General features: G+C 41.8%; 1 protein-coding gene across 6 annotated transcripts in view; it reads left to right on the top strand.

The window, feature by feature from the left end:
* PTPRM (protein tyrosine phosphatase receptor type M) overlaps positions 1 to 27,581 on the top strand; it is a 745,633-nt gene that overhangs the window by 178,965 nt on the left and 539,087 nt on the right. For all 6 annotated transcript variants that reach the window (XM_082418591.1, XM_082418592.1, XM_082418587.1 and 3 more), the window contains exon 2: positions 2,661 to 2,783. In XM_082418591.1, the coding sequence (XP_082274717.1) occupies positions 2,661 to 2,783 (123 nt within the window). The remainder of the gene's footprint in view (positions 1 to 2,660; positions 2,784 to 27,581) is intronic.

A 27,581-nucleotide genomic window follows, 5' to 3' on the forward strand; every position in this document is an offset into this window, starting at 1 on the left:
ATCCTATGTGGGTCTAAACGGACCATGGCATTCTTTTTATGTTTCCTTTCAAGTGATAAAAACAGCTTTATGTAATGGGAAAATTATATCCTTGCACCAGTGTTGTATTAGTCTTTGGGGTTTGCTGTCAGCCATTCAAGCTTTTGCCTTTATATTTGGTTATATCTGCAGTGCTAAGAATTGTTTCCTAAACCAGATCTTTAACCAGCCTTGAGCTGTTTTGCAGATGCCCCCCCCCCACCAACAAGCTATTTCTCACTGTTTAAGATTGCACTGCAGGACTTTCATCAAAGTGCTATCTATGCTTCCATTGGGGGGGCCCTTTTCTGTCAAAATTCATGGTTCTTTCTTTCTTTTGAATATTATTAGTGCTACTGCTGTTTGGACTTATTCCTACAGCACTGAAGCTATTTTCTATATCAAAATTAGGGTTTGCAACCAAGGGAAAATATTTCTCATAAATGTTTGCGTAGCCTTCTAACATTTCTTACCCCAAATTGGAAAGTTGTTAGTATTATGTGCTTAAAACAAATCCACTTTGTTTCTGAACTTGTTAAAGCTGAGTAAGAGGGAAGTATAAATTACCAATTGTTGTCAAGGTGAAGTATTGAGTTAATGCTGTATCTTTATAATGAGTTTTCTTCTGTTCCCAGCAGAATGTTTAATTGGCCAGTTCTGTTAAAAGTGTTACAGAGGATGGTGTCCAGGGCCACTGATTTCACCATCATGCCTAGAGCCAGTGACTAAGACAAAGGCAGAAAGCTGGGGGACACCTGTTAAAATGGCCCGAGATCCCTTGTCTCTGCCCTGTTGAACATTTTTTATCAGTGATTTGGAGGCAGGCAGAAAGCATGCTTAATCAAATTGGCAAATCACCCAAATCTAGGTAGGAAGACTACCACCCAAATGGCAAAATCAGGATCCCAAAAGCTCTCAACAGGCTGGAGAGATGCCCTGAAAACATCATATGGGGTTTAGAAAGGATAAATGTACAGAAAGTCACTTCCCTTAGGCACTTGCCTTATTGCAAAGGGGAGAAATGGCTCGATGGCAGTGGTCTAAGGAAGACATGTGGGATTTCAGGCTCCAGGAATCTCGGGAAGGACCAGCAGTCAGCTCTGACTGTTGACAGTCTGAGGTCAAGGGAAGTAGCCAGTTGAATTCGGGCTGCAGTACTGGGAGTCATTGGTTTGGAAGAGTGCTGATGAACTGGACAGTGTCCAGAACACCTGCCAGGATGGCAAACGTCTGAGAACCTTCTAGTGGGAGGGAGGGAGGGGGAGCAAAACATGTTTTGCCTGGAGAAGCAAAAATATAGAACTTGACGGCTCTTTTCAGATAGTTAGCTTTCCCGTGTAAGAGCTGAGATTTTTTCACTGTTTCTTCACAAGGAGGAGCTGAGATAAATGGGTATACATTTCAAGAAGCAGTGTTTGGGCCTTTTTAAGGGGAATTGTCTACATGGCAGGTATGCTTTTCTAAATGCTGGGTGCCCACCTGTTCAGAAGCTGTCTTGTCTGTCTAGAAGGTTGTAGAACTGATGGAAGCATGTGGATGGAAATTTGGACCAGGTGACCCTACCTCTGAGTTTGTGCAGTTGCTTTATTATTATTGTTTTATTTATTTTCTTGCTGCCAGGGCATACAGTACAGCCATAATGGAATTATATTCTTATGTGTTTGTTTTCTTGACCACACCCTTAATTCTCGTCATTGGCAAGTGATTATAATTAATCTTTTAAGTTGATATAATTAATAGCATTATATAATGGGCAGTAGAATTTTCATGATAATTAAGATGATTGATATAATCCTTCACTTTGGCAATGTGAAGCATTGGGGGAAAGATTTGATGCTATAATAATTTAAAGTCAACAGGAGACATTTAAGAAGATGTGGGGTGGGACTTAAAATCATCACAGTGCCCAGGGTGCTGAAACAGCGGACCTGCTTTGCATATACTGCATTTTCTTTTATTCTTTGTTTAAGTTGCTTCATTTTTAGCATCGACATCAAGCAGATGTTTACCACATGTTTAGTTGTGAATTTATTCTTGCCTTTCAAAATTGTGTGGACTGTAGGCAAATTTATAATCTCTTTTAATTTTGAGACCTCAAATCTCCAAAGTATTAAAGCAAAACCTGTTTCTATGTTAGATTTAGAATAATCCTTAGAAAAATATTTTGCAAGCTAGGTCCATAATCTTTACTGTGTTTTGTCCTCTACCAGTGGTATGGTGGAAGTATCTCTCTTCATTTTTTTGGATAAATTATAATGGTTTTTTTTCTATTGAAAACACATTGAACACCTAGGATGGTTCTATTAAAGTTTTGAACATAAGATCAATTATACCTAATTCATGTGAATCTGGAAAATATGGGTTATAAATCTGCTTAGGTCTTACTTTCAGTTGGATTATACAGACGTTGGATTCTTTTGGGGGAACAGTATAATATAGAATTATTGACAAGGCATGGTGAATACTCAGCTAGCGCTTCGCAAGGATGCAATGGGGTCAGGAGCCACAGTTCCTGAGCAAAAAGGCCAAATCAAATCGCGTTGAGCATCGAGTAGGTTTATGGTTCCCTGCAGTCATCATAGCTTACCCCAGACCTCTGGTCGTTATTTATTAATGCTACTCTTCCTTCTTTTACATTTTAGGTGGTTGCCTCTTTGATGAGCCTTATAGCACGTGTGGATACAGTCAGGCTGAAGATGATGACTTCAACTGGGAGCAAGTGAACACCTTGACCAAACCAACCTCTGATCCATGGATGCCATCAGGTTTGCTTTTAAAGTTCTCTTTTTAAAACCAAAGGTGCACAAGAGTCTTAATCACAGTAAATGTTCACTGCGTATTGGTTGAATGAATGAGGGTGTTGGTCTTGGAGTTTGGTGGCAAAGGCTGATTAGCTGGTGAGGATGGTACTCGAGGACCAATGACACAGAGTTGACCCTTGTATCTCTCCCTTTAAAATGTAAAGCTTACTTCCTTTATTGTTGGATACACCTGAGCTACATTAATGACCATTACCCAATTGATCCTTTCCCAGGTAGCAGAACATATGGGAAATAGATTGACGTCTCTTCTGGCAGATGAGTTTGGTGATTGGAACTCTAGCTGGGGAATACAAATAACAAAGTTTCCATCACAAGTAGACCTTGGGAGGTGACTCATTTGGCACCTGGGGGATCTGGAGGTTGCTAGTGATCTTCAAAGCATTCTGATAAAATGGTTTTGCATGCACGTGGATCCTTTTTCCACTGTAGAAGCACTTAGTAAATTTTCTGATGAGTGAGAAACATTTGATCCACCGAACACCAGCAAGAGTTCTACTTCTTTAGTTGGAAGATCAGGAAGGTGGTGACTCACGGACTCTAATCAGATTGGCGCTTGTTCATCTTGATAGACACCATTTTTAGGCTGTGGTGTTGCATATCCATTTAAAATTTTAGATTTGCAGATTCACTTGACAGATGGGGTGATGACTGTGTCCCATTCAGGATTCAAACTGGAAGATATGTTATTCTGATTTGGATTTCAGGTAAAACACGATTTTTATACTTTTTTAATGGCTCTTAAGGTCTTCATCTAACTGTGTCCCAATAGCAGTATTTATGAATACATTTAGTAAGTAATCTTGGAGAGGTAGCTTTTAAACATGAAGTAGGGTTTAATGTTGTTCTCAGTTAAGCTGTAACAGTTATGATGCCCGCCATGTTCTTTCCGTTTCCTTCCCATGTTTAACTCCTTATAACTTCAGAGAAAGGAAATTGAGCTCCTTAGCACTGTGGCTTTACTGGACTCCAAATCCTTCCTAGTTCTTGGTGATTTCCCCACAGCTGCCAGCCTCCTGTTCTGTCTCTTTTTCTCTCATAGGTATGTACTTTTGAATATTACTTGTGTTTGAGTCAGTGGTACTTTAGTTGTTTTTCCAAATTCCAGTCTGGCTCCATTCTTGTCAGTGATGGGAGAAGGGGTAGAGCAGGGGCTAGCAGCCCCCCTCAGGCAGAGCTGTCCTTTCCCAAGCAGCCTTCTCACCCTGAAGGCCTCTGTCCTCACCTGCTCTCTCTCTGGAGCCTGTGTCCAGAGAGGCTGGGGAGGGCACTCAGGTTTAGTTCTGGGAGTTTTCTCCACAAGAGTGCACTCAGGTTTTCTTTGTTTATTATCTTCTAATTTGGTGAACATTTTGTAGTTTTCCACAGTAGGGAATTGATTTCATTTTTGTGGTCCTTTAGACTGAAGCCTGATTAGGAAAAATCGACTTTTACAAAGGAGCCCCCAATAAGGCAGGATGTTTGTCAACCTCCACTGGTTCTATTTTTGATATAGGATGACCCATCTCCCTCCATGAAGGAGGGGAAGGTATAGCTTCTTGTTACCATCTTGTCCTTTTCTTCTTTCTGATGTCCCATAATACCATCTCAGACCAAGATGTCCAAGCTTTAAATATAGAAAGGATGGGTTTCTAGCAGAGGCCATTACAAAAATGGTTACACATATCAAAGACCAGTTGTGCCCTGGAATAGTCAGTTGGGTAATTGAAGCAACACAGGGAGAGTGACCTTGCAAGTATTTGGCCTTGGAAGGCCCTTCTGCCTTTGGAAGAATGAAGTGGGGGCATTAAACATGCTGCTTGAATTTATTTTTCTTCTGTTGACTAATAGAATACTTGGTGATTAATATTAGGACTTTGTAACTTAAGATCTCTGAATGTTATATTTTCTAACACTTTTGTCAATTCCATCTAGTTTCTGATGGTTACATAAGATGTATCCTCAACACCTACCCCCGAACAGGGTGCAAGTTTTGGGTTAGGGTTAGGACATGTGGGTGGTTTGGGTGTCAGCAGGTCTGGAGAGAGTTGGGGAAAGACTAGCAGTGGGTCGTCTCTCCTCTGACTCTGCCTGTGGACATGGGTCCAGATAAGGCTCCTGAAAATGGATAGTTCTTCCACCACATTAAAATGTTTACAATAATATAAAACTGCAGATACTTGTATTTTTTCCTACTATTTTTTAAACAAACTTTAGTTATTAAAAAAAACTTCTTTGAGCCCTAGTGTATACTAATCATGATTACTGAGGGAGATGAAGGATTATGAGATGATTGTTTCTGGGAACTTACCTACTTGGGAAAGAGGGTTACAAAAATACAACTAGCGGGCAATCTAAAAGTGCATAGAATTAAGTGTGGTATAGACTAGAAGTATTCTAAGAGCAGTTTTCTTACTGTAAGCCCAGTGTTTTTGGAGGACGTGGACTTGGGCCCAGCTGACCTACCCACCAAAAGTGAGAAGTTAAGTTCTCAATGAAATGTCACTGTTAGAAGTTACCGTCTCGTAAACGTGCATATACTATCCTGAGGTATGGATGTGAAAACTGAGTTTCCAATATGTATATATAGCCATGAGTTTTAAATACTCTTCAATTTCAGGATTTTTCCTCTTCCTCCTCCTCCTTTTTCATTAATAGGTATAAAATTTATTCCTTTCAAAACCAAATTCTAAGGCTGGCCTTCTTACACTAAAACAGAAACTAGTTTTATGAATTTCTCAGGATAAATGGGTGGTAAGATCAGATACAACCATAACTTTATAAGGGTTAATTTTTAAAAACCTTTATTTAAAATATTGTTGGATTTGTTCTCACATGTGTATTTGTATTTGGCCTTGCATGTGCAGGCTGGTTCTGTGATGCCTTAGACCCAGGGTTGGCAAACTATATCCTGCCAGCCACAGCCAGTTAGCTGCTGTTTTTTTGGTGTGGCTTGCAAGCTAGGAATGGTTTTTACATTTTTATTTTTTATTATTTTTTTAAAACTTTATTTATTTATTTACTTACTTACTTATGGCTGCACTGGGGCCTCGTTGCTGTGTGCAGGCCCCCTCTATGTGCGGCGAGCGGGGGCTACTCCTCACCTAGGTGCGCGGGCCTCTCACTGCGGCGGCCTCTCCCGTTGTGGAGCACGAGCTCCAGGCGCCTGGGCTTCAGTAGTTGTGGCACGCGGGCTCAGTAGTTGTGGCTCGTGGGCTCAGTAGTTGTGGGTCGCGGGCTCTAGAGCGCAGGCTCAGCAGCCGTGGCACATGGGCTCAGCCACTCTGCGGCATGTGGGATGTTCCCGGACCAGGGCTCAAACCCGTGTCCCCTGCATTGGCAGGTGGACACCCAACCACTACGCCACCAGGGAAGTCCCCGTTTTTACATTTTTAAATGGTTTTATTTATTATTAATTTTTTTATTTATTATTTTTGGCTGTGTTGGGTCTTCGTTGCTGCACGCAGGCTTTCTCTAGTTGCAGCGAGCAGGGGCTACTCTTCATTGTCGTGCGCAGGCTTCTCATTGCGGTGGCTTCTCTTGTTGTGGAGCACGGGCTCTAGGCACGCCGGCTCAGTAGTTGTGGCACGCGGGCTCTAGAGCACAGACTTAGTAGCTGTGGCACACGGGCTTAGTTGCTCCGCAGCATGTGGGATCTCCCAGGACCAGGGATCAAACTTATGTCCCCTGCATTGGCAGGCGGATTCTTAACCACTGTGCCACCAGGGAAGTCCTAAATTGTTTTTTAAAATCAAAATAATAATAATACTGTTTTGTGACACATGAAATTCCAATTTCAGTGTCCATAAACAAGTTTTATTGGCACACGGGCATGCCCATTTGTTAAATATTGTCTGTGCCTGCTTTTGGGCCGCAGTGACAGAGCTGAGTAGTCTGAGTAGTTGGAACAGAGGCTGTAGGGTTCACAAAGCCTAGATTTCTCGTTTCTGGACCTTTCCACAACAATTATGCTAACTTCTGTCTTAGACCATTTTGGCATCAGCTTTAATTGTTGTTTTGGACTCCTGGCTTATATTGTAATGATTTTCTGTATTCATATTATAACTATTAACATATAAACATTTTTTCACATTTTCTTTCACTTTCAGATGACTTCTTTTCCAAACATTGAGCTATTAAAATCAGTAAGAAAAAAAATGTGATGATCAGGGATTTTCTCTCTCTTTCCCATAAATTTGCTATCTATTGGAAAACACCGTGACGTTCTTTATTGTTTAGTACCAACATCCTTGTGGAACTCCTGTGATTCTAATAAGCAAATAATCCACCAAGATGAATTTAACAATTACGATGGTGAGATAGACTAAAATTTTTACTCTGATTTTTAAATTTACTGTAATTAAAGTTTACTTTTTCTGTGTCTTTTTGGAAAATGATGCTTCAGTGTGCAGGGCTTGTTCCTCTGTATCTTCACACGTGAGGTTATTTTTTAACCACATTTAAACTATTTAAATACAGTCTGGAGCTTTATACAAGCTGGTTGATAACTATTCTGATACTGTGATGTTAGCTATGGAAATACATAGTTAGGGAAAATAAATACCAAATGCCATTTAATTTTTTTGTATTTCAAGCCAACATTTATGTGATAGTAGATGATACTTTTGCAGCTAGCTCTGAACCACACAGTTTTCCTGATGGTGAAAGCGTGCTACATGTGATTTCTCTTTTACTGGAAAGCACGTGGTTCATTTCATATTCATTGAGCTCCATTAGCAATGGGCAACTCTCTTAAACTTTACCATAAGGATTATACTCTGAGCACAGGAACCCTTGATTAAGTAACCAAATAATAACCTGGTGCATTTTGATAGCACCATTGCTTCTATCACTTTATATAGTGTGGTGCCTTGTATGATTATCCCTATAGACTAAGAAGTATTTGATTAGGAGTGTTTCATGATGCAAAAACATCTGCACAGTTTGAGAATAGTTGATGTGTTTATATGTTGTTAAAGTATTCATGTTTGGACCCTAGTGCTCCAGTTTTATGAAATGGATATTTAACATATTCCATATCTTATGTATTAGAAAATGTGATCCTGTTTAATTTAAAAAATTAGCAATAAATTCATCCATAATATTAAAAATGTAAAGGTAGCTTACAACCATAGCCATTTGATACTTATAAAATTCACATTTATTTATAACCCCTGTGGTCCCCATAAGACATCATACCTCTAAAAAGGCTGTAATGAAGTAAATTGGGCCCTAGTGCTGGGAGAATGTAATACTCTTCCAGGTTGTATAGTGCTCCTGTACAGGTTGTATAGTGTGCATCCTGGGCAACCTCACTTGGCCTCCACATCTTGGTTTTATGTAATGCAGATTGGGAATGGTGGCTGATCTTTGGCTTGCCAATCTTTGTGGAGATGTTGTGACTGAGGATTGAGTCATTTCCGAGGGTATCCGTGTGAAAGGCAGAGAGAGGACCATGCAGGATGAGGGAGCAATGTGGACTCTTAGTGTCATGCCCCAGTAAATAGAAAAAAAGTGACTGCATGTATTTGTTTTGGGAAAGATGATGGATTGACAGACAAAGGAATTGCAGTTTCCTCTTGGGGTGCGTTCACCAGGCATGTTTTCCTCCTACTGGGGAAGACGCCCTATGTAGTCACACTTCAGGGCTTATACAAAGTTTTCTGCTCTTTGAGTGACAAAGAGCAGAAGACTTTGGGCTTGAAAAGACATTTTTCCTCCTTAAATTTCAGTGTGTATCTAGTGAGTAATATTTTTGGCAAAGAACATTCACACAGTTGTTTAATTATTTCTTTCATTCTTTGAATCTGTCAACATTCAACAAATATTTATTGAACACCTGCTATGTGCGAGGCATCGTTCAAGATGCTTGGGCTTCATCGCTGAATGGACCAAGTAAGGATCCCCTCCCCGGCGATGCACCTACATTCTCAGTCTAGTGAGGTCATTCTTGGATTGCCAAAAGATCAGATCCTGTGAGACCATGTTTCCCTTCATTAATTAATGACTTTCTGGATGTAAAAATGTAAAAGGTAATACGAAATTCAGTTCATCAGACTCAGCACACCATAGCATCAAATTTAGCTTTCTTGGCTGTGCTGTCTCTTAAAAACACAAAGAGCAAAAAACAAGAGCAAAAAAATTGAAATCCCAGGCAAGTGGCAGTGCCGTACCTTCCGATAATTCTCCCTCGTAAACCAAAGTAATCTTGTACACGTACATGACTCCTAGCAGTTGACAGAAGTTGCTTCTTTGCTGTGTATGCTCTGATCCTCATGACGACCCTGGGAGAGCAGACGGCGTTATATCTGTCTGACACCCAAGAGGACTGAAGATCAGAGAAGATACACCTCCCCCAGGCTTATAGGAGAGAAAAGCCCCCGTTTTTGCTCTTCTGAGTGCCAGGGAGGGAACTTCCCACCCGAGCACTTGCATGTAGTGAGGGGGGCACGGGCAGCCTTCATCCCAGGTGGCAACTATTTGGATCTTCTGGAAATGAACTCGAAGGCTCTCCCCGTGGGGTTGCTGCCCACTCCCGGGTCAGATTCTGGCTCTGTGGCTTCACAGCTGTGGACCTTGGCCGACTCTTCAGCTCTCAGGTCCTCATGGGTGTAGGATTAGTCCGTGATACATGTTCGTGGAGTGATGGCCGGGGGCCTGGCTCTAGGAGCTGGAGCGACAATAATGGCGTCTGTCCTCTTGCTGACTGTGAGGCACGCAGGCTGTGATAAGCAGACAGACTTACGCTGTGATGGGGAGACGTTCTAGGGCTGGGAAGAAAAACTAAATCAGGACAAGGGCTTAGTAAGGGATGGGAGCGGCAGACAGGAGCAGCCGCTGTGTGAGCAGAGATGGGGTCCCATCAGGGACAAGGAGGCCTGGAGGCTGAGTGGTCCTCCCAGAGGGAAGATCAGGGACAGAGGCTGAGGCAGGGGGACCTCTGTGGGGGGAGGGGGTCGTCAGCCCTACAGGATCCCGAAGGCGTTGGAAAGGCGTTTAGAACCTGCCTCATGGGGTTATTGGCCAAGGGAGACAAAATTATCCACTTCAGAGACTTAGCCTCCTACCTGGCCCGGCACAGAATTCAAGAAACGTCCTCCTTTTATTACTAAGTAACTTTCCAGGAGCAGTTGGTATGAATTCATCTTTTAGTTTAATTTGGACTGTCTGTGAAGTGGGCAGTTCGTGCGGATTTCCTGTTTTCCCTTCTAAGTGATACCAAATAAGAAACAAAAGGTATAGATCTTCATATAATTTTTGAATGGATCGAAAAGCAAGTTGAAAGAAGTCCATTAAAATATGAACTTTTTTTGCCAGGATGGTAGGATTTGGGGTAATTGTCCTGTCACTTCTACATTACACATTTTCTTTATGATTAAGTGTAACTTTGTAATGAAAAGTATTATAAAATACTTTAAAAATGTGTGGGGGGGTGGTCATTGAATTTGGTGTTATTTTAGTTGATTCTGAATATTTCTGCTCCAGAACTCAGGAAATGACATGTTTTATTGTCTTTGAACATCTTATTCAGGTGTCCCATAGTGAGGTCCCTGCCTGACATCCAAGGTGTAGGATGGTCCTTGATGAGCATCCTCTCTGCATCTCACTCGTATCACCCTGGTGATGCTCCAAATGGGTTTCCAGTAGCTTGGAAACAGTGAATGATGAGACACGGTGAGAGGAACTGGACTGGAATTGCATCCTGCCGGCAGTTTCTAAGTTACAAAATTTAGAAAAATAACTTGAGATGATAACAAAAGAACCCCATTTCAGATCAGTGATCTTTGGGGAGTTCTTAGTTAAACAGCAGAGGGCTCTGGGCGGACTCATTTTAACATGAGTGTAGACAGTGTGCTCCATTCAGAGGCAAAAACACGTAACATACAATTTACCATTTTTTTTAAAGATTTGTTTGGTGTGGACCATTTTTCTTTTAAGTCTTTACTGAATTTGTTACAATATTGCTTCTGTTTTATGTTTTGGTTTTTTTGGCCTCGAGGCATGTGGGATCTTACCTCCCTGACCAGGGATCGAACCAGCACCCACTGCATTGGAAGGCAAAGTCTTAACCACTGGACCACCAGGGAAGTCCCCAATTTACCGTTTTTAAGAGTACAGTTCTGTGGCATTACGTACATTCACACTGTCGTGCAACCATCACCACCGTCCATCTCCAGAAACTTCTTCATCTTCCCAAACTGAAACTTTGCACCCATTAAACACTAACTCCCCGTCCCCCCTCCCCGCAGCCCCTGGCCGCCACCATCCTCCTTCCCGTCTCTGTGAATTGGTCCACCCTGGGTACCCCATGTAAGGGGCATCATGCAATAGTGGTTCTTTTGTGTCTGGCTTACTTCATTCGGCATAATGTTTCCCATGATTCAGTTTTTATTCAAGATCAGGGCAGTCATTCTTTTTTTGAAAAGTGTCTTGATTTTTTATAGTTAAGTGTTTCAAGGGGGCCAGCGTATTCTGTATGACCATTTATTTCAATAGTTTATATTCAGTGTTCCACAAATGTTCTCCTTTAGATTTGTTCTAAATTCCTGTCTTGGCTGATTGGGAAACTGTTACAAAAAGGAAGAACAGTGGCTGACTATTTTTTAAATATTTGCTAAAAAGTATACAAGTGAACCTGTACATATAAATATGTTTGTTTGTGTTTTTTTAAATTAATTGATTAATTTAAGGCTGCATTGGGTCTTCGTTGCTGCGCACAGGCTTTCTCTAGTTGCGGTGAGATTGTGGTGGCTTCTCTTGTTTCGGAGCATGGGCTCTAGGTGTGCGGGCTCAGTAGTTGTGGCGCACGGGCTTAGTTACTCCGCGGCATGTGGGATCTTCCCAGACCAGGGATCGAACCCATGTCCCCTGCATTGTCAGGCGGATTCTTAACCACTGCGCCACCAGGGAAGTCCCAATATGTGTTTTTAAAATAGGTTTATTTCTTGCTTAATTTCCCGTAAAATTGTACGAGATGACATCATAAGTTATGTGAAACTAAGTAATGGAATAAACACGCAGGCCATTCGTGACAGACGCTGTAAATCTCTCTGAGGCTGAGTTGAGGAGGGGCTGAGGGTCCAGGGCGGGGTCCAGGGCGATGGGTCCACCGGGCAGTTGTGATGCCAGGCTGAGAAGTTCACACCCAGGCGCTGGCTGGTGCCCACGTACCCTGTGTTCTGTGTGCAGGCGCCCTGGAGCTGGGCCTGGCCGCGTTGTTGGAAGGGAGGAGGGTGGGGAGAAGGGACAGCAGGTTTTGATGGGTCACTTGGGGACAGTCTTAACCATCTTTGGGATACCTTGGACTACAGAGGGGCGGCGAGTGGGGATGGACTGAAGACCAGAGAGCCCTAGGCCTGGGGAAGACTTACCAGTCGGGTCCAGGGAGTGGCAGCCTCTCTTAATGGAAGACAGGATCTTTGGGTCAGAGGAGTTTTGGGTGGGCCGCTGATGTGCTAGCTGGCAGGTTGATGGTGGCATGAAGCTGTCCGCACACAGACACCAGCATGGGGAAGGCCTGAGCCATTCTGTGTGGTGCCGGGGTCCGGTCACCCCTGTCTCCAGCCTGCCACAGACCAGACCATCACAGGGGCAAGGTCCCCTTTCAGCCCCTTCAGGGCCTCCCATGGTCTAAGAAATGGAAGAGATGAATACATTTAAAGAAGAACCAGTTAAGCCTGGATTGTTCTTTTTGCCATAGACCAGGAGGAGATGGAAGGCCCTTCCTTCTTTGGGCCTCCAACTGTGTGAGGCCCTGTGTGTGCTCCGGGCACTGGGATGTAGCGATGACCCAGAGCCAGTCTTCCAGAACAGAAGTGGTGGGCCCAGTGCTCCGGTGGGGGCCAGGCTGCTGCCCAGACAGAGGGCAGGGGTGAGGGCAAGGAGGAGGCCTGAAGGGAGGAGGTGGCACCCGAGAGGGGCCAGGCGAGCGTGGGGCGTGGGACCGGAGCAGGCGGGCCTGCCGGGCAGGAGGATCGCCCTGTCCCGTGGCAGTGCTGGACAGTGGGGGGCACAGGCTTGCCCAGGGCTGCCCAGGAGCGGACAGTGTCGGGACTACAGGCATTGTGGACGGGGAGGAGAGGGGCGAGGCTGCAGGAAAGGCTCCCAAAGGCCATCCTGAGCTGGTGAAGAACGCACAGCAGGGAGGCCATTTGACTCGATTTCTGACAAAGGGAACAAGAAAGAAATTGACTCTGTTTGCAGAGAGGAAAAGAAAGAACTGCTCATATGAGGGATCAGGGAAAGATGTAAGAAGGAAGTTTGAGATATGGGGATATATGTATATGTATAGCTGATTCACTTTATACAGCAGAAACCAACACACCATTGTAAAGCAATTATACTCCAATAAAGATGTTAAAAAAAAAAAAGAAGGAAGTTTGGTTAGTAAATAAGTATCATATCACAAAGCATAGTAATATGTAGGAGAATTCCCTTGTTCTTAGGAGATTCATGTTAAAAAGTGTATGTGTGTGTGTGTGTGTGACAGGGTATGTGTGCCAATGTGGTGAGATGTTAACAGTTGTTAAGCTTGGGTGAAGTATGTATAAACATTTATCATACTACTTTTTCAACTTTTCTGTAGTTTTAAAACTAAGCAAAATTTGTACTATAAACGTGGGAAACAAAAGACACATGGAGCTTCACTGACTTAGTGCCAATGAGATTCTTATCCACAGATGCCTTTTAGGCAGAAAGCTATCCTGTCCAATCGCATTGAAAATATTTGTATTTAAGAAGCCTAGGTTGACCCCCATCTTCCCTTCTGAGCATCTCGGGTTGATTCCTTGGTCTTCACTTGAGAAGTTTAGTGGAGCTGATGGGCCCATGTACAGTGACACACTTCAGGGATATAATTTTAGGACTTTCCAAAATAGGACAGATGCTTCACGCTGCGGTCTTATGCCTTGGTGGGTGAATCAAGTATAAAGATCGTTATCCTATTGGTAGATATTTTGGTGGCTAACTGGAACTTTGTAAGAAGATGCATAAGGAATTATTACATTTTATTTTTGGGTACATGCTTGAATTCATTTGTATCTCATCCATAATGTGGGGCTGAACACAGAAAAGTTCATAAAGAATTTCTTGGCAAGCTTCATGAAATGATTGAGCAGATCATTAAATAAGTGGACTTTAATTCATAGTTGACTGATATTTTATCCTAGGAGATTGTGATAAAGTATATCTTAAAGTTACATTTAAAAGCTTAAGTGGTTGAAAGGGAAATAAATATGGCTATTTAATTAATTGTCGGCTGGACATCCTAACTCCTTTCTGTGGTGGACAACACATCCAGACAACCTATTATGCAACTGACCCTACCCCATATGTGCGGGGTAGCACGTGAATACAGCAGTGCTCTCCGAGAGGACACCACGGAAAGTTGTTTTTTTCCAATGCCCTGTTCTTATTTGAATGCTTCAGGTTTCCTAATACAGAGGTGCTTCTTAATTTTCTTTTTCCTGGCTCCTTCTAGGGAACATCTTTTCTTCTGTGACCCAGAGAAAATGTACAAAATATTGAAATCCTTGGCACAAGACTTGGAGGCATAGACTGGGTTTGATGCAGGCAATTTTAAGGCAAATAGGAATCAATAGGTTTCTGGGGGTCATCTTGGGAAATGATGAGACCTCTCTTATAGTCATTCCTTTCATGCTGCTTCCTCTTCCCATCTCTGTTGACCGTGACACCTGTCCTGTTAAACACACACCTTGTGGAAATGGTGCCACCTCCCCAATTGTACTGTATAAACACAACGTGCCTGAGTTCCCCCGATGGTCCTGGCTCACTGCGGAGTGACAGGCTGCAATTTGCCAGCATGTCAGTGACTGAGCTGATGACGAGCGACCTTTCTGACACTGCAATCAATGCTTGTTATTTGGAAAACAAAATGATAGTTTGTATTTTTCAGCGGGTGGGTCATTGGGGCAGCCCACCACTGACATGTGAATCTGTTACTTGGGCTGGATGAGTCAGTTCAGAGAGGAATGTTAATTTATTTGAATTGATCTGGGTCTTGCTCTTATAAAAAGGTGTTGGACATTTGTTAATGGTACAAATTATTATAAATAATTGGTTTTACATGTCGGTCAAACAGAGGCATTTAGAATACCTGTTTTACACAATAGCGCTGTATACTAGCTTTGGCAAGCATTTACCATCCATATTTTGTTTAGATTTGATGTTTTGCAATTGTTTTGAAATAAAAAACAATTGAAATATGTGAATCTGTGTATGTCATATTTCAGTAGCGTTTCTCCACATGTTTCCTGAAATGGTTTGTGAGGCCCCATTAATACATGGTCACGAGGGTGAATAACTTTGGGACAAGATGATGGGAAGAGAAGAGCCGCCTGAAGGGAGAACCCTGTGGTATTGGGGGGGGTGTTGAGTCACTGCTTCCAGCTCCCATGTTCTAGAAACAGGGGAGCATGTGCACCTCTGTGCCCTCTGATGTGGATGTGGCCACACCTGCTGTGGCTGGTGAATGTGCGTTCAAGTGACACGTGTCGCTTTCAGGCAGAAGCCTTTAGAGCCAGATTCCCTGTGTTCTCTTCCCTTTTTCCTGCCTTGGTGATTGCGATGCTTTTAGCCTGGGTGCCTGAGTGACAAAATGTAGAAACGACTCCTCCTGAAACCCAATCCTGCTCCCAACACACACACACACACACACACACACACACACACACACACACACACACACACACACACACACACAGCTGGGTAGTGCCGGGGTCATGTGCCTGAGTGAGAGGAAAACTTCCTGTGTGAAGCCACTGAGATTTTGGGGTTGTTTGTTGAATGGTTCTCAAACTCTTTGGTCTTAGGACCCCTTTACACCCTTAAAATTGTTTTTGAAATATCCAAAGAACTTTTGATCACGTGGGCAATTTCTATTTATATTTTCTGGGTTGAATGAAAACTGAATAATTTTGAAAACAGAGTACATCAGAGTACACGCACTCCATTAGCCATCAGAGCAATGATGTACACCTGTTAGTAACTGAGAGCAAAATGGGAATAATAAAATCAAATAATGTCCTATTACTATCAGGAAAACAGTTTTGACCTTGTGGACTCCCTGTAAGTAACTTGGGGATTTCAGAGGTCCTTAGAAGATACTTTGAGAACCGCTGAAGTAGATCATCTTAAGAGATATGCCTCCCTTGATGATTGACAGTTAAAGGCTTGGAGGAGTCTGGAAGGAAAAGAAAGAAGGGGAAAGGGTTTTGTAAATACAGGTGGTCCTTGACAACGTGAGTTTGAACTGCGTGGTTCCACTTATATGCAGATTGTCTTCAATAGTAAGCACTACAGTACCACATGACCCATGGTTGCTTGAATCGCGGGTGCCCAACTGAATCGTGTATACAGAAGGACCACCTCTAAGTTATACCCAGAATTTTTGTCTGAGCGGAGGGTTGGTGCCCCTAACCCCTGCATTGTTCGACGGTCAACTATTGCAAAAAAGGATATCCTTGAGTGTTACAATTCACATTTTCTTTCTGAATAAAGACAATATAAATAGTTTGTTCCTATTATTGAAAAAGTATTTTCTTTTCACTAATACTCATTCTAAATGAAATAATACACAAAGTTACACTGTATAAAGCCACACAACTGTGAATATTACAAATTCTATGAAGTTGAGTTTATGAAATCTCATGCTCTAGAAAAATTTGAGAGTAGGATTAATAGTCATATATTTGAAATTGTTTGTAGGCTTTCTGGACAGCTGTGGGTTGGATAAAGTGAATTATTTAAACTTATTCCTTATGAATAAGCCTGTATAAAGTCTTTCAGTAGTGCTGTTTCTGAGATTTTTAACTGTGGAACTGTCGTATATATTGTCGTGATAAAATAATTTCAACCCCTTTATTATGAAGTGCATAGTGACACAGGGTTATAAAGGTGGCTGAGCATTATTCATGGAGACTTAGAAATTGTGCTTGATAGAAATTGCATATGAATTGATAACAAATTCTTAGGGGAACTTACCAGTCACACATCTCCTATCAATAGCCCCGTTATGTAAGATAACACATTTATTTCCAAAGACATGAGTTCTAACAGAATTTGCTAATATTTAAAAGGCATGATGGAGAAACATTTTTTGAACTTAATGTTAATACAGCCATGGAAAGAGTTAACGGGGGAATCTGGTAATCTTTATAGATTTTTACAGCTATGAGAGGTAGTTAATACTTAATCTTGAGGAAGAAGACAGACGTGGATGACCTTTCTAGCTCTTTCTAGTGCTAGAAACTTTTCTCCTTTTTCAGTAAATCCTTAGGAAGCGCCTGCTGTGGGCAGGCACTGTTTTTGTATCCTAAGAGGTAAAGAACGTCGTGGGCAACCTAAAGTATCAACACAAGGAGGCGATGCTTTGCCTTTCAGAAAGACCAAGTATTAAAATAGAATAATGTGCTGAACGGAAGAAAAGAAAATTAAATTCATGAAGTGGCAGAGACTTACTAAGGATTAATTTAATCTGCTAATTGCCTACCCATTATGGTGGCTTTTGAAGCCTGGGACTCACTTTAGAAAGTCCTTGTTATTTGGAGTCCCCTGCAGGCTGAGAACACTTTAACGAGGCTTCCTAAGAATTGATGGATGTGTTGTAGAGCCAGAAGTGGCCATCTGCCCATTGGCTGTGGCTGGCCTCCACAGCTGCCCCAGGATGCCGAGATACACCCTTCTCCTTTCTCAAGTACAGTTGCGTGGAGGGAAGGGCAGCCTCCACTAATGGAGAGTACGTCTCTATAAAATGCCTGTACTTCGTTCATACATTGTTTGCCCTGACACTGATCAAAGAAATGGAGTGTTATTTGTTTCACTGCAACCTTTAAGTGACAAAAATATATAGTTGTGACTGGTATGGCCAGTCACACTTTCTTACCCCTGAAATGAGGTGGTAGTTTCTTTTCTCATTTAATGTATCTTTTAAAAAAACTTTTAATTTAATTTTTATTTTATATTGGAGTATAGTTGATTTACAATGTTGTGTCAGTTTCAGGTGTACAGCAAAGTGATTCAGTGTGTCTTTAATAAGAATTTTAATCATCATAAAGCCAAGTCACTTTCTAATTTGGACAGTTCCTCAAGTCCCCCAGCAGATGGAGACGTGCAATTCTTTGCTCTTTCATTGGATGGACTGCTTCTTACCCCTGTGACATTGCTGCACTTATAAAATGCAGTGTCAAGTTCTGCAAATGAGCTATCAGCCATGCCCTCTGCTCCCCTGCCCTTTCTCTCCTTCGGCCCGCTTAAGAGCTGGTATTTATTCCTGCATTTCATAAGGTTTTCATCATTAGCGACCTTCCCCAGCACATAAGAACGATATTTTCTTTGATGATATATGCACAGCAAAGCAAAGAGCAGAGAACCCCCTGCACCCCCGGGGAGCAGGTTTAAACCCTCTGTGATCCCTCTGCAGGCCACAGCCTTCTGTGATTCAGAGTAAATCCCAGAGGTCAGATATTTTTGCAGCCGGCAGGGTAAACTTTGGTCACAGATTTTTTCTGAGGTCAGCATGGGGAGTAGAGAGAGGCTATCCTCATTTGCCCCTTTCCATAAAACTCACACAAAGAGAAATTGTAAACAGTCTTGGTTCCAAGGAGTCTTTTGATTCAAGTGAGTTTTTTCTTTTCTTTCCTTCTTGATTAACTGATACCATTCAGTTCCGGTGAGTTAAAGAAGAGCTTGCTCATCTAAGACCCCATCTTTGACAAACTCAACAAAACCTTCCAAAAATATTAATTGTTGTGAAGCCCTTTAACATCATGATATTTGTTGCATTTCTTGCTATTTCTACTAATCAATGGGGGAACATGATTGGTTTTCACATTCTTAAGTCCAGTGCTTTCTGAGCTGATGAATTTTCCTCCAGTGCATTAAAAGGGAAAGAAAGGTAACATCCTGGGGTCATTCATGGGAGCAGCTGCTAACACTTGAGAATTGCAAGTGAGAATTGGTTAACAAAAAATGGAAAACAACTCGACTACCAAACAAGTAAATAAAAACCCCAATTGTGACCAAAAGCATTGTTCTTTAAGGAGCTAGTAGTTTATCATATTTTTGTAGTATTAGACTTTCTCTATAATTTGAAGACACAGTTTACAAATAGGTTGTTTTCCAAGTCAAATCATTAATTACATTCATGGGAGGCATTTTCCCTTACTTTGTCTTTGTGAAGCAAGTGCAGTGATGATGCCACAAATGTCTATTGACTTACTGAATGAGTTCTGAGAATAGGACTCATCCAAACTCAATAGATCCTGTGATCTAATCTAGTTCCTTATTTTCAAATTAAAGAGCTTTCTAAAGAAAATGAAGCTCTTTGTTTTTTGCCAAGAATTTATAGAGTACAAAGATGTAGTAGATACCATGACAAATAAATCTCAAAATCCTAGTGCCTTAACACTGGAGATGTTTATTTTCCATGTATATAATAGTCTAGAGTGGTTCCAGTTTGGAGGCTTTGGGGTTGGGAACCCCATTCCAGACAAGCATCCAGATTGAAAAGGACTCTGCCATCTTTATTTTATTTAAGTAATTTATTTATTTATTTATTTTTGGCTGTGTTGGGTCTTCGTTGCTGCGTGCAGGCTTTCTCTAGTTTCAGCGAGTGGGGGCTACTCTTCGTTACGGCGCGCAGGCTTCTCACTGCAGTGGCTTCTCTTGTTGCGGAGCACGGGCTCTAAGCGCACGGGTTCAGTACTTGTGGCTCGTGGGCTCTAGAGCGCAGGCTCAGTAGTTGTGGCGCACGGGCTTAGTTTCTCCACAGCATGTGGGATCTTCCCAGACCAGGGCTCAAACCCATGTCCCCTGCATTGGCAGGCGGATTCTTAACCACTGTGCCACCAGGGAAGCCGGAAAATGACTCTGCCATCTTTAACATGCGTTCTCCAAGATTGCCCTCAAGTGGACATCTAGACGGCAAAGGGGAAAGTCCGTGGAGGATCCACGTGGGAAGTTTCTATGGACCAGACTTGGAAGGGGAGAGAAAAAAGTCAGGGGGGTCCCTGAAATCTGCAGCGGCAGCTGGGGGTACAGTTTAGTGAGATTCCCCTGCAGAAGGAAAAATAGAACATTGAGTGACTAGCCTGTAGCCCCTGCCACACTTGGCCTTAGAGGATTTCATTTAAGAAAAGGTCATAGAGTACTTCCTGGTAAATTATTATATGAGAAAATTACTTGAAATTGAATATAATGTTGGCTTTCTTTTTCTTTAAAGAAGTGCCATCTTTAAAAATTCCAGTTAATTGACTAAAATAAGTTTTGAGAATTAACTTTAGATTTATAGTGTTTTGATATAAAAGTCAGTGAAGAATTAATCCATAACTGATAGATTTTACACACTTAGAGCCTTTCCTAAGCCCTATGTTATTAAACCATGCCCTAATATTTCTATAAAACAGATATTCTCTTACCTTAACTCTGAGAAGATAAGTTCCCAGATACCGCAAAGATATATGAACATATATTGCTACTTAATTCAGTAAAGTAAATATCATTGAATAAATGTCAGCTTTTCCAGGGAAATCACTGCATATAACCTCTCTGGATAATATATTTATCAAGAAAAATCAATACTAAGAGTAAACAGATTTTTAATACATCTGAAGGAGCTTCCTAATAAACCAAAATGCCAACTCATAATTTAAAGCTATTGATACCAATGGGCATTTACAGATGACATCATCATAATTTTTGTAGATTATTCTTCATAGTGGTCTGATGTGATATATCAAATTCAGTTTTAACCTTGGGCCTGGGAGAAGTGGTGTATTGTAGAGGTATGTAAAGACCACTCTGGCTTTTCTTTCTATGTAGGAAAACTCCAGTGGGTGCAGAGCCCATGGTGCTTCTTTTCTCTTCCATTCTGTTCTGCTCTGTCAGTGCTGCGTGGTTTCGCTCCCCTCTCCCCCCACCTGCCATTCCTCTGACATCTGTGCTCAGCTTCCTGGGATTCATTCCTCTCATTACATGGGCTTGTATGTCTCAACCTTTTGGTGCCCACTGATTATATGACTGACATATGATGCCTTTCTTCTTAATGTCAATCACAAATTTTATTTTATTTTATTAAAAATTTTTATTTTATATTGGAGTATAGTTGATTTACAATGTTGTATTAGTTTCAGGTGTACAGCAAGGTAATTCAGTTATACATATACATCTATTCTTTTTCAAATTCTTTTCCCATTTAGGTTATTACAGAATACTGAGTGGAGAAAATGAATGTTGAACGGTTGTATTTTACATTGGCAAAAATAAAATGGCTTCTTTCCTGTGAAAGATTTTTTTTAACTTTATTTTCAACTTACATACAAAGCTGGCCCTTGAGATTTCTCCCCAGCCTATGCAAGGAACATCTCACAACCGAAAGCTGGAAGTTTGGATATTTCAAAACTTGGAGATAATAAGTAGATCCCCAAACCACAGTTTGGTTGCACTCAGCTTTGGAAAATGTTTTCTGATTCTATTGAAATATCAGGGTGGGTTCTAATTCTCTCTGGAATATGCCCAATGGGAAGGCAGCTGTTAGCATACGTTGTAAGAGCTCCCTGACTTCGGTACCCTGACTCTAGGACCTTGTTCAAACTACTTGACCTCTCTAAGCCTCAATGTCTTCATCTGTAAAATGAGAATATTACTTACGTTATAATGTTGTTGGAAGAATTAAATGAGAGAGAACAACGTTTGGTGCAGAGTCCAGTGAATCATTTTCTCCTTGTATGGAGCATGCTTTTGGTGTTGTACCTCAAGATCAGATCGATTTTCTCTTATGTTTTCTCCTAAAAGTTCTGCATTTACTTTCTTCCTACATGTTTTCCATTTAGGTTCAGGATCCATTCTGGTTTATTGTTGTATATGGTGTGAGGTAAGGGTCTAAGTTGATTACTTTTTTGGCACTTGTATATCCAAAAGGCCCAATCCCATTTGTTGAAAAGACCATCTGTTGTGGACTGAATTATGACCCCTGCCCTCACCCCCCACACAAATCCATGTGTTGAAGTTTTAGCCCCTAAGGGTAACAGTATTTGGAGATTAGGTCTTTAATCCCATGTGACTGGTGTCCTTAAGAGAAGAGGAAGAGACATAAGTAACGTGCTGGCACAGGGGACAGGCTCTGTGAAGACACGGCAGGAAGAGAGCCACCCGCAAGCCGAGAGAGAGGGTTCAGAATGAAGCACCTCTGCCAGCACCTTCATCTTAGACTTGCAAACTCCAGAACTCCAAACATTTAAAATAACGCCATTTCTTTCACTTAAGTCCCCCAGTTTGTGGTATTTTTTATGGCAGCTGTAGCAAACAAATGCACCGTCCTTTCCCCCATTGAATTATCTTGGCACTTCTGTGGGTTTGCTTTGAACTCCCAGTTATAGAGAAATCAGCTGCTCACGATACTGAATCTGTTGCTGAAACGGGGGACTTGACTTTGCCACGAGAAGGCGTAGACTATCTTTACTGGCACGTCTATGACCTACCAGCACATTTCATTGTAGCAAGTGGTTCTTTTTCTCCATGCACAGAGGAAATGCTGGAAATGTGGTTAAAATTTGGTCATTTCCCCTTCCCACTCTTTTATTCAACCGTGCACCAAGATCGGGAGGCTTATAATGCTGAGTCCACTGGGAGTGTCATGGGTGAGGGTGGAGGGACAGGAGAGACATAGGCCCAAGCCTCACACTTAGACTCTCCACATTATCTTCAAAAAAGGATAAACTTCAGGGCAAAGAGACACAAGACTGCAAGTAGAATGTATTCCTCATATGGCCAAATCTGTGTCTCACTGCTGGATCACACCACTTACAGCGTACCCAAAATTAGTATTTTTAATCTCTTTTATTCTCTTCTGAATAGCACAACTATACCGCCTTATAATATATTTAGTGTTTGAAGTATTCATATGTAAACAATTAAAATAACACCATTGAAAGATTATACCTTGGCATCTCTGCATTTTTTAATGCTGCGGGGATCTCAAAAATAGCACTGACGTGGGACACATTGGCCCTGAGTTGCCTGGTGCCAACTGCTGCCAGTGAATAAATCAGGGTGTGGGGTGATAGTCCGAGGCAGCTCCGAGCTCCTTGATGGAAGCCTGGCCAGGCCTCCAGTAGGACGACCTCAGAGCACTTTTCCAAGTCTACACCATGCCATACAAAGCAAGACTCCAATACATCCAGCAAAATGCTCAACCCCAAAGTTGTAGAAAGTTCTTCCTGTAACCCAGCCTGTTCTAAGAGCTGGTTCAAAGGCTGCCTTCGGTGGTTATCTCCTCCTGGAAGGTATTGTGGGAGCAATCATCATTCTCCACTGTATGACTTCGATTTTCTATGGCCATTGTATCTTGGTAGTAGACGGGTGGCCGGCAGTGTCATTTGATGTGGGGATTCTGCCAGGAGACTCTTCTGCTTTCTCTCTGCACATAATCTGGTTCATCAGCCTTGCAGCTGGCTTCGGGAGGGCCTCGAGGTGTGATATACATTTATTTTTCCTGTGGGAATAATTTTGAATAGCGCCTCTGTAACTGGGGGTTTCTCTTTCTATCAGGACATCATTTAGGTTGATAGAGGAAATTAATGTGCTCATTCTGGAAAATCCCTATTGGATTACCCAGAGATGCCACATGGAAAATGTTGCAAACTTTTTGTCGTGTCACTGTTTGTGAAAGATTTATGATGGCCCCCTTCCTGAGAACTGGGGGCAAATGCACTGCACACAGGGCAAGTCAAATCTGAATTTCCTCTGCAATTGTCACATCTCCATGGACCATTTTGGTCGCCCACCCATTGGGTATCACCAGAGAGAGTTAAATGCTCTGTGAGGCCAGCTGCCATGGGCAGAATCACCACCACTCATCTCTCTGCCCTTTTTCTGCCCTGAGTCACTAGGTTTCTAGTTTCTCTGGAATGAAGATGGACTACCTACTATTTGAATAGAGCATCCAGGACTGGGCTGTAGCCCTCCCTCCTCCTCCTTGCTCCACCATCCTGAGCACTTGCAGGTGCCTGACTTTGCCCGTCTCTAGTACGATTGCTGCTCGAGACCCCCTTCCTGTGAAGCCCGCTTACCCCCTGATGTCCCCCGAGTTTGTTCTAGTCCTTTGGGCTCCTGATACTTCCCACGGGAATTTCTATGGCACCGCTGTTCTTGCTCTGAATGGTGAGATGTCCCCCCATCTGATGTGGTCTCTCCCTGAGACCAGGGGTGCGCCTCCACTCAGAGAAGCCCTATCTTGGCCTTCAGGTGTGTTTGTGTAGCACGCAGTGATCCTCTGTCATTGCAGATAACAGCATTGAGAAGTGTTAATGATGCACACCATCCCTGTGGCTTACCAGCTACTCAGATGCCTATGAGCTGTTGTAGGTTTGTGGGCTGTTGCCTGGTGCCTTGGAAAGTACTTAATTGGGCATAGCCCTCGCTTCCCCTGGCCTCTAGGTGTGGGTGAGCACCACCAAGGAGAATGCAGGGGATCTCAAGAACAGCAGAAGCCCTGGGACTTAAGCCCCCAGAAGGCTGCCTTTTTCCTGGCAAGGGCTCTGGGGCTTCTGCAGTGGTCTGGGACGTCCAGTGGTTTCTTAAGCCACAGTCTTGGAAGCAGCTGATCCCAGGTTCAGGGTCTACAGCTCCTGTTGCTGTGGCCCCTGACAGCAACACCCTCCCACTGAGGAATCCCAGCAGGGCCACTGGGCTTGATTTTGACATTGATGCCCTGTGCTGCTTTCACTGAAGCAGGGGAGGACTCTCCCATTCAACTTAGGACTTGAATTAGATACATTAAAAGGTCTCGGAGCTTTGTGACCACCTAGAGCGGTGGGATAGGGAGGGTGGGAGGGAGATGCAAGAGGGAGGGGATATAGGGATATATGTATACATATAGCTGATTCACTTTGTTATACAGCAGAAACTAACACACCATTGTAAAGCAATTATACTCCAATAAAGATGTTAAAAAAAAAAAAAAAGATCATCCTGTTTTCTGCTGTTTAGAGTTACCCTGGGGTTAGAACTCTGTTTCTTGACAAAGAGACAGAATGACGGAAATGAGTGAGTTTGTGATGTGCTCTCTTAGCATAAAAGGGGGAAATAAGACATCCATGAAGGTTGGTAGTTTAAGAAAAAAAATCATGGCGATGTTTGAACAGCAATGTGAATTATATTTAACACTACTGAACTGCACACTTAAAATGGCTAAGGTGGTAAATTTTATGTTAATGTGTATTTTAGCACAATTAAAAATTTTTTTTTAAATTTTAAAAATCATCTCCAAGTCTCTTCCAGGCTTCCCAAGGTTGGTGATGAATGAGGATTCAGAAGCTTATTTATTAATCATTTCAGCAGGCTAGAAGAGGTTTCTCCAAACCCAATCGATATGCATTTTAAAAGTTAATTTTTCTACCATTTGCTCATAATAATCTTGATGTTTTTGTATTAGTGAGAATTTATGTAATATTTCATAAATATTCATTGTTCTTTTACCACCAGTTGGCTTCTGGCTTCTGGTTATAAATATTTAGGCTATATTTCTCTCTGTAATCAGACTTATATTTTTAGTTGCCAACTAGACAGATACTTCAAACTCAAGGTGTTCAGTGTTGCACTTATGTTCTGTCTTGTATTTGCCAGTCTCTGATACTAGATGAAAACACTTAGTGGTCAAGACAACGAAGTGGTTAAAAATAAACATTTGGTTTTGATTTATAAAATTCAGAGGAAAATTAGAGCACTTGGCAGTATTTTTAGTGGAAGATTTTTTTTTTTTTGGTTTGTGTTTAAGTTCTAGTATTCATATTTTTTATTGTGGTAAAATACATTCACAATGTGTCCATCCATCACCACTGTCAAGTTCCAGAACATTCTCATCACCCCAAAGGAAACCCTGGGCTCATTAGCAGTCACTTTCCATCCCCACCCCAGAACCCCCAGCCCCCGGAAACTATTAGTCTTCTTTCTGTCTCTATGGATTTGCGTATTCTGGACATGGCCTACAAATGCATGGTATTAATTTAATTGAGATTAGTCTTCAGACAGGTAAACCTGTTCTCAATCATTTTGTGGTTTGCTGTTTAAAAAAAATCTCAATGTCCAGCCACCTGGCGTTGGTTAATCTTTGTCTGGGGCGTCCCTGTATTAGAAGATGCTAAAGCCGTTAAAAGGGGCTGTAGGAACACGTTTGTTGACCTTTAAAACTATTTATATTATTTACTAAGGGAAAAGTTAGATTAAATTATAGGGTGTGATTGCATTCTGCAAAAATGCAGGCACACAGGCGGTGTCTAGAAGGAGATAACCAAGGTACTGACAATGACAGTTTAAGGTAGATAGCTTGAGTTTTCTCAATGATCTTTCCATAGGTCCTTAATTTCTGCTTTGTGTGAACATTTGCTTAAATGAGAAATAAACGCTTATCTGTTGCCTCAATCAGCCCTAAAATGATTAGTGTAAGACTTCTTGGTATTTAAAAAAATCTAACTACAGTATATTACTATTCTTTTAATTAATTATCTTAGACAAAAATTTATTGCCCATACAATATTGAAAATGAAAATACTGCAAGTGAATTAGTATTGAACCACATCAGTCTATCTTCACAGAATGCAGTTGTGGCAAAAATCAGTGTTTGAATATTTTAAAGTGTTTTAAAAATGGATGTATAGATTAGCTTGACTAATGCGATTTCCAGAAAAGGGCAGACAACTCAACCAAGCAGTAAAATAAAGGATTTGGACCAGATAAGTTAAAGCTCTTTAATTCTGCAATTATTTGGCATAGTGATTTTAATACTCATGTTACCTGTTTTTTGTGACTGTAAAAAAATGAACTTCTAATTATGTGCCTTATACTATAGTCACAAAACTGGCAAAATGATTGAATTAAAAGAAAAGCTAGTTGAGAAACCTATTAAATATCCCTTTATGTTATCCTGATGGAGAATGCAACATCTTTTCAGAGACAGATTTGAGATGAAAACTCTGTTTTAGTCTAAATTCTTTTATCCGTTATTTGTCTTTAAGATTATTATGTGTTCTCAGATTCTTTTTTTTTAATTATTCTTTTTTAAAATTAATTAACTAATTTATTTTTGGCTGTGTTGGGTCTTCATTGCTGCTCACGGGCTTTCTCTAGTTGCAGTGAGCGGGGGCTACTTTTCATTGGGGTGCACGGGCTTCTCATTGCAGTGGCTTCTCTTGTTGTGGAGCACGGGCTCTAGGCACGTGGGCTTCAGTAGTTGCAGCACGCGGGCTCAGCGGCTGTGGCTTACGGGCTCTAGCGTGCAGGCTCAGCAGTTGTGGCGCACGGGGCTTAGTTGCTCCACAGCACATGGGATCTTCCCAGACCAGGGCTCGAACACATGTCCCCTGCATTGGCAGGGGGGTTCTTAACCACTGTACCACCAGGGAAGTCCCTGTTATCAGATTCTTGACACATCTTAGTATTGCATAAATACTAGCCATGCCTATCTTCAGCTAATTTACATTGATAATGTGCTGTGTTCTGATGTTATTTTCACCATATAATATTTGACAATAATGATATTAAGAGCTGACATATTTCATGCTTTCCATACCTACACATTCTCTGCCTCTAGTTTGCCTTCCTAAGACCCTCACTTCAGCCACTTTTTAATTATGTGCTACCCATGATCATACATGATGATCACTCATTTTTGTTACTTTATGTATATTTTTAATAACTTAAATAGGGAAATTTGAGGAAACAGTATATAGTATTCAAGGTGCCTTGGTGTAG

Source organism: Balaenoptera physalus (assembly GCF_965194825.1).
Source record: "Balaenoptera physalus genome assembly, chromosome: 12".
NCBI lineage: Eukaryota > Metazoa > Chordata > Mammalia > Artiodactyla > Balaenopteridae > Balaenoptera > Balaenoptera physalus.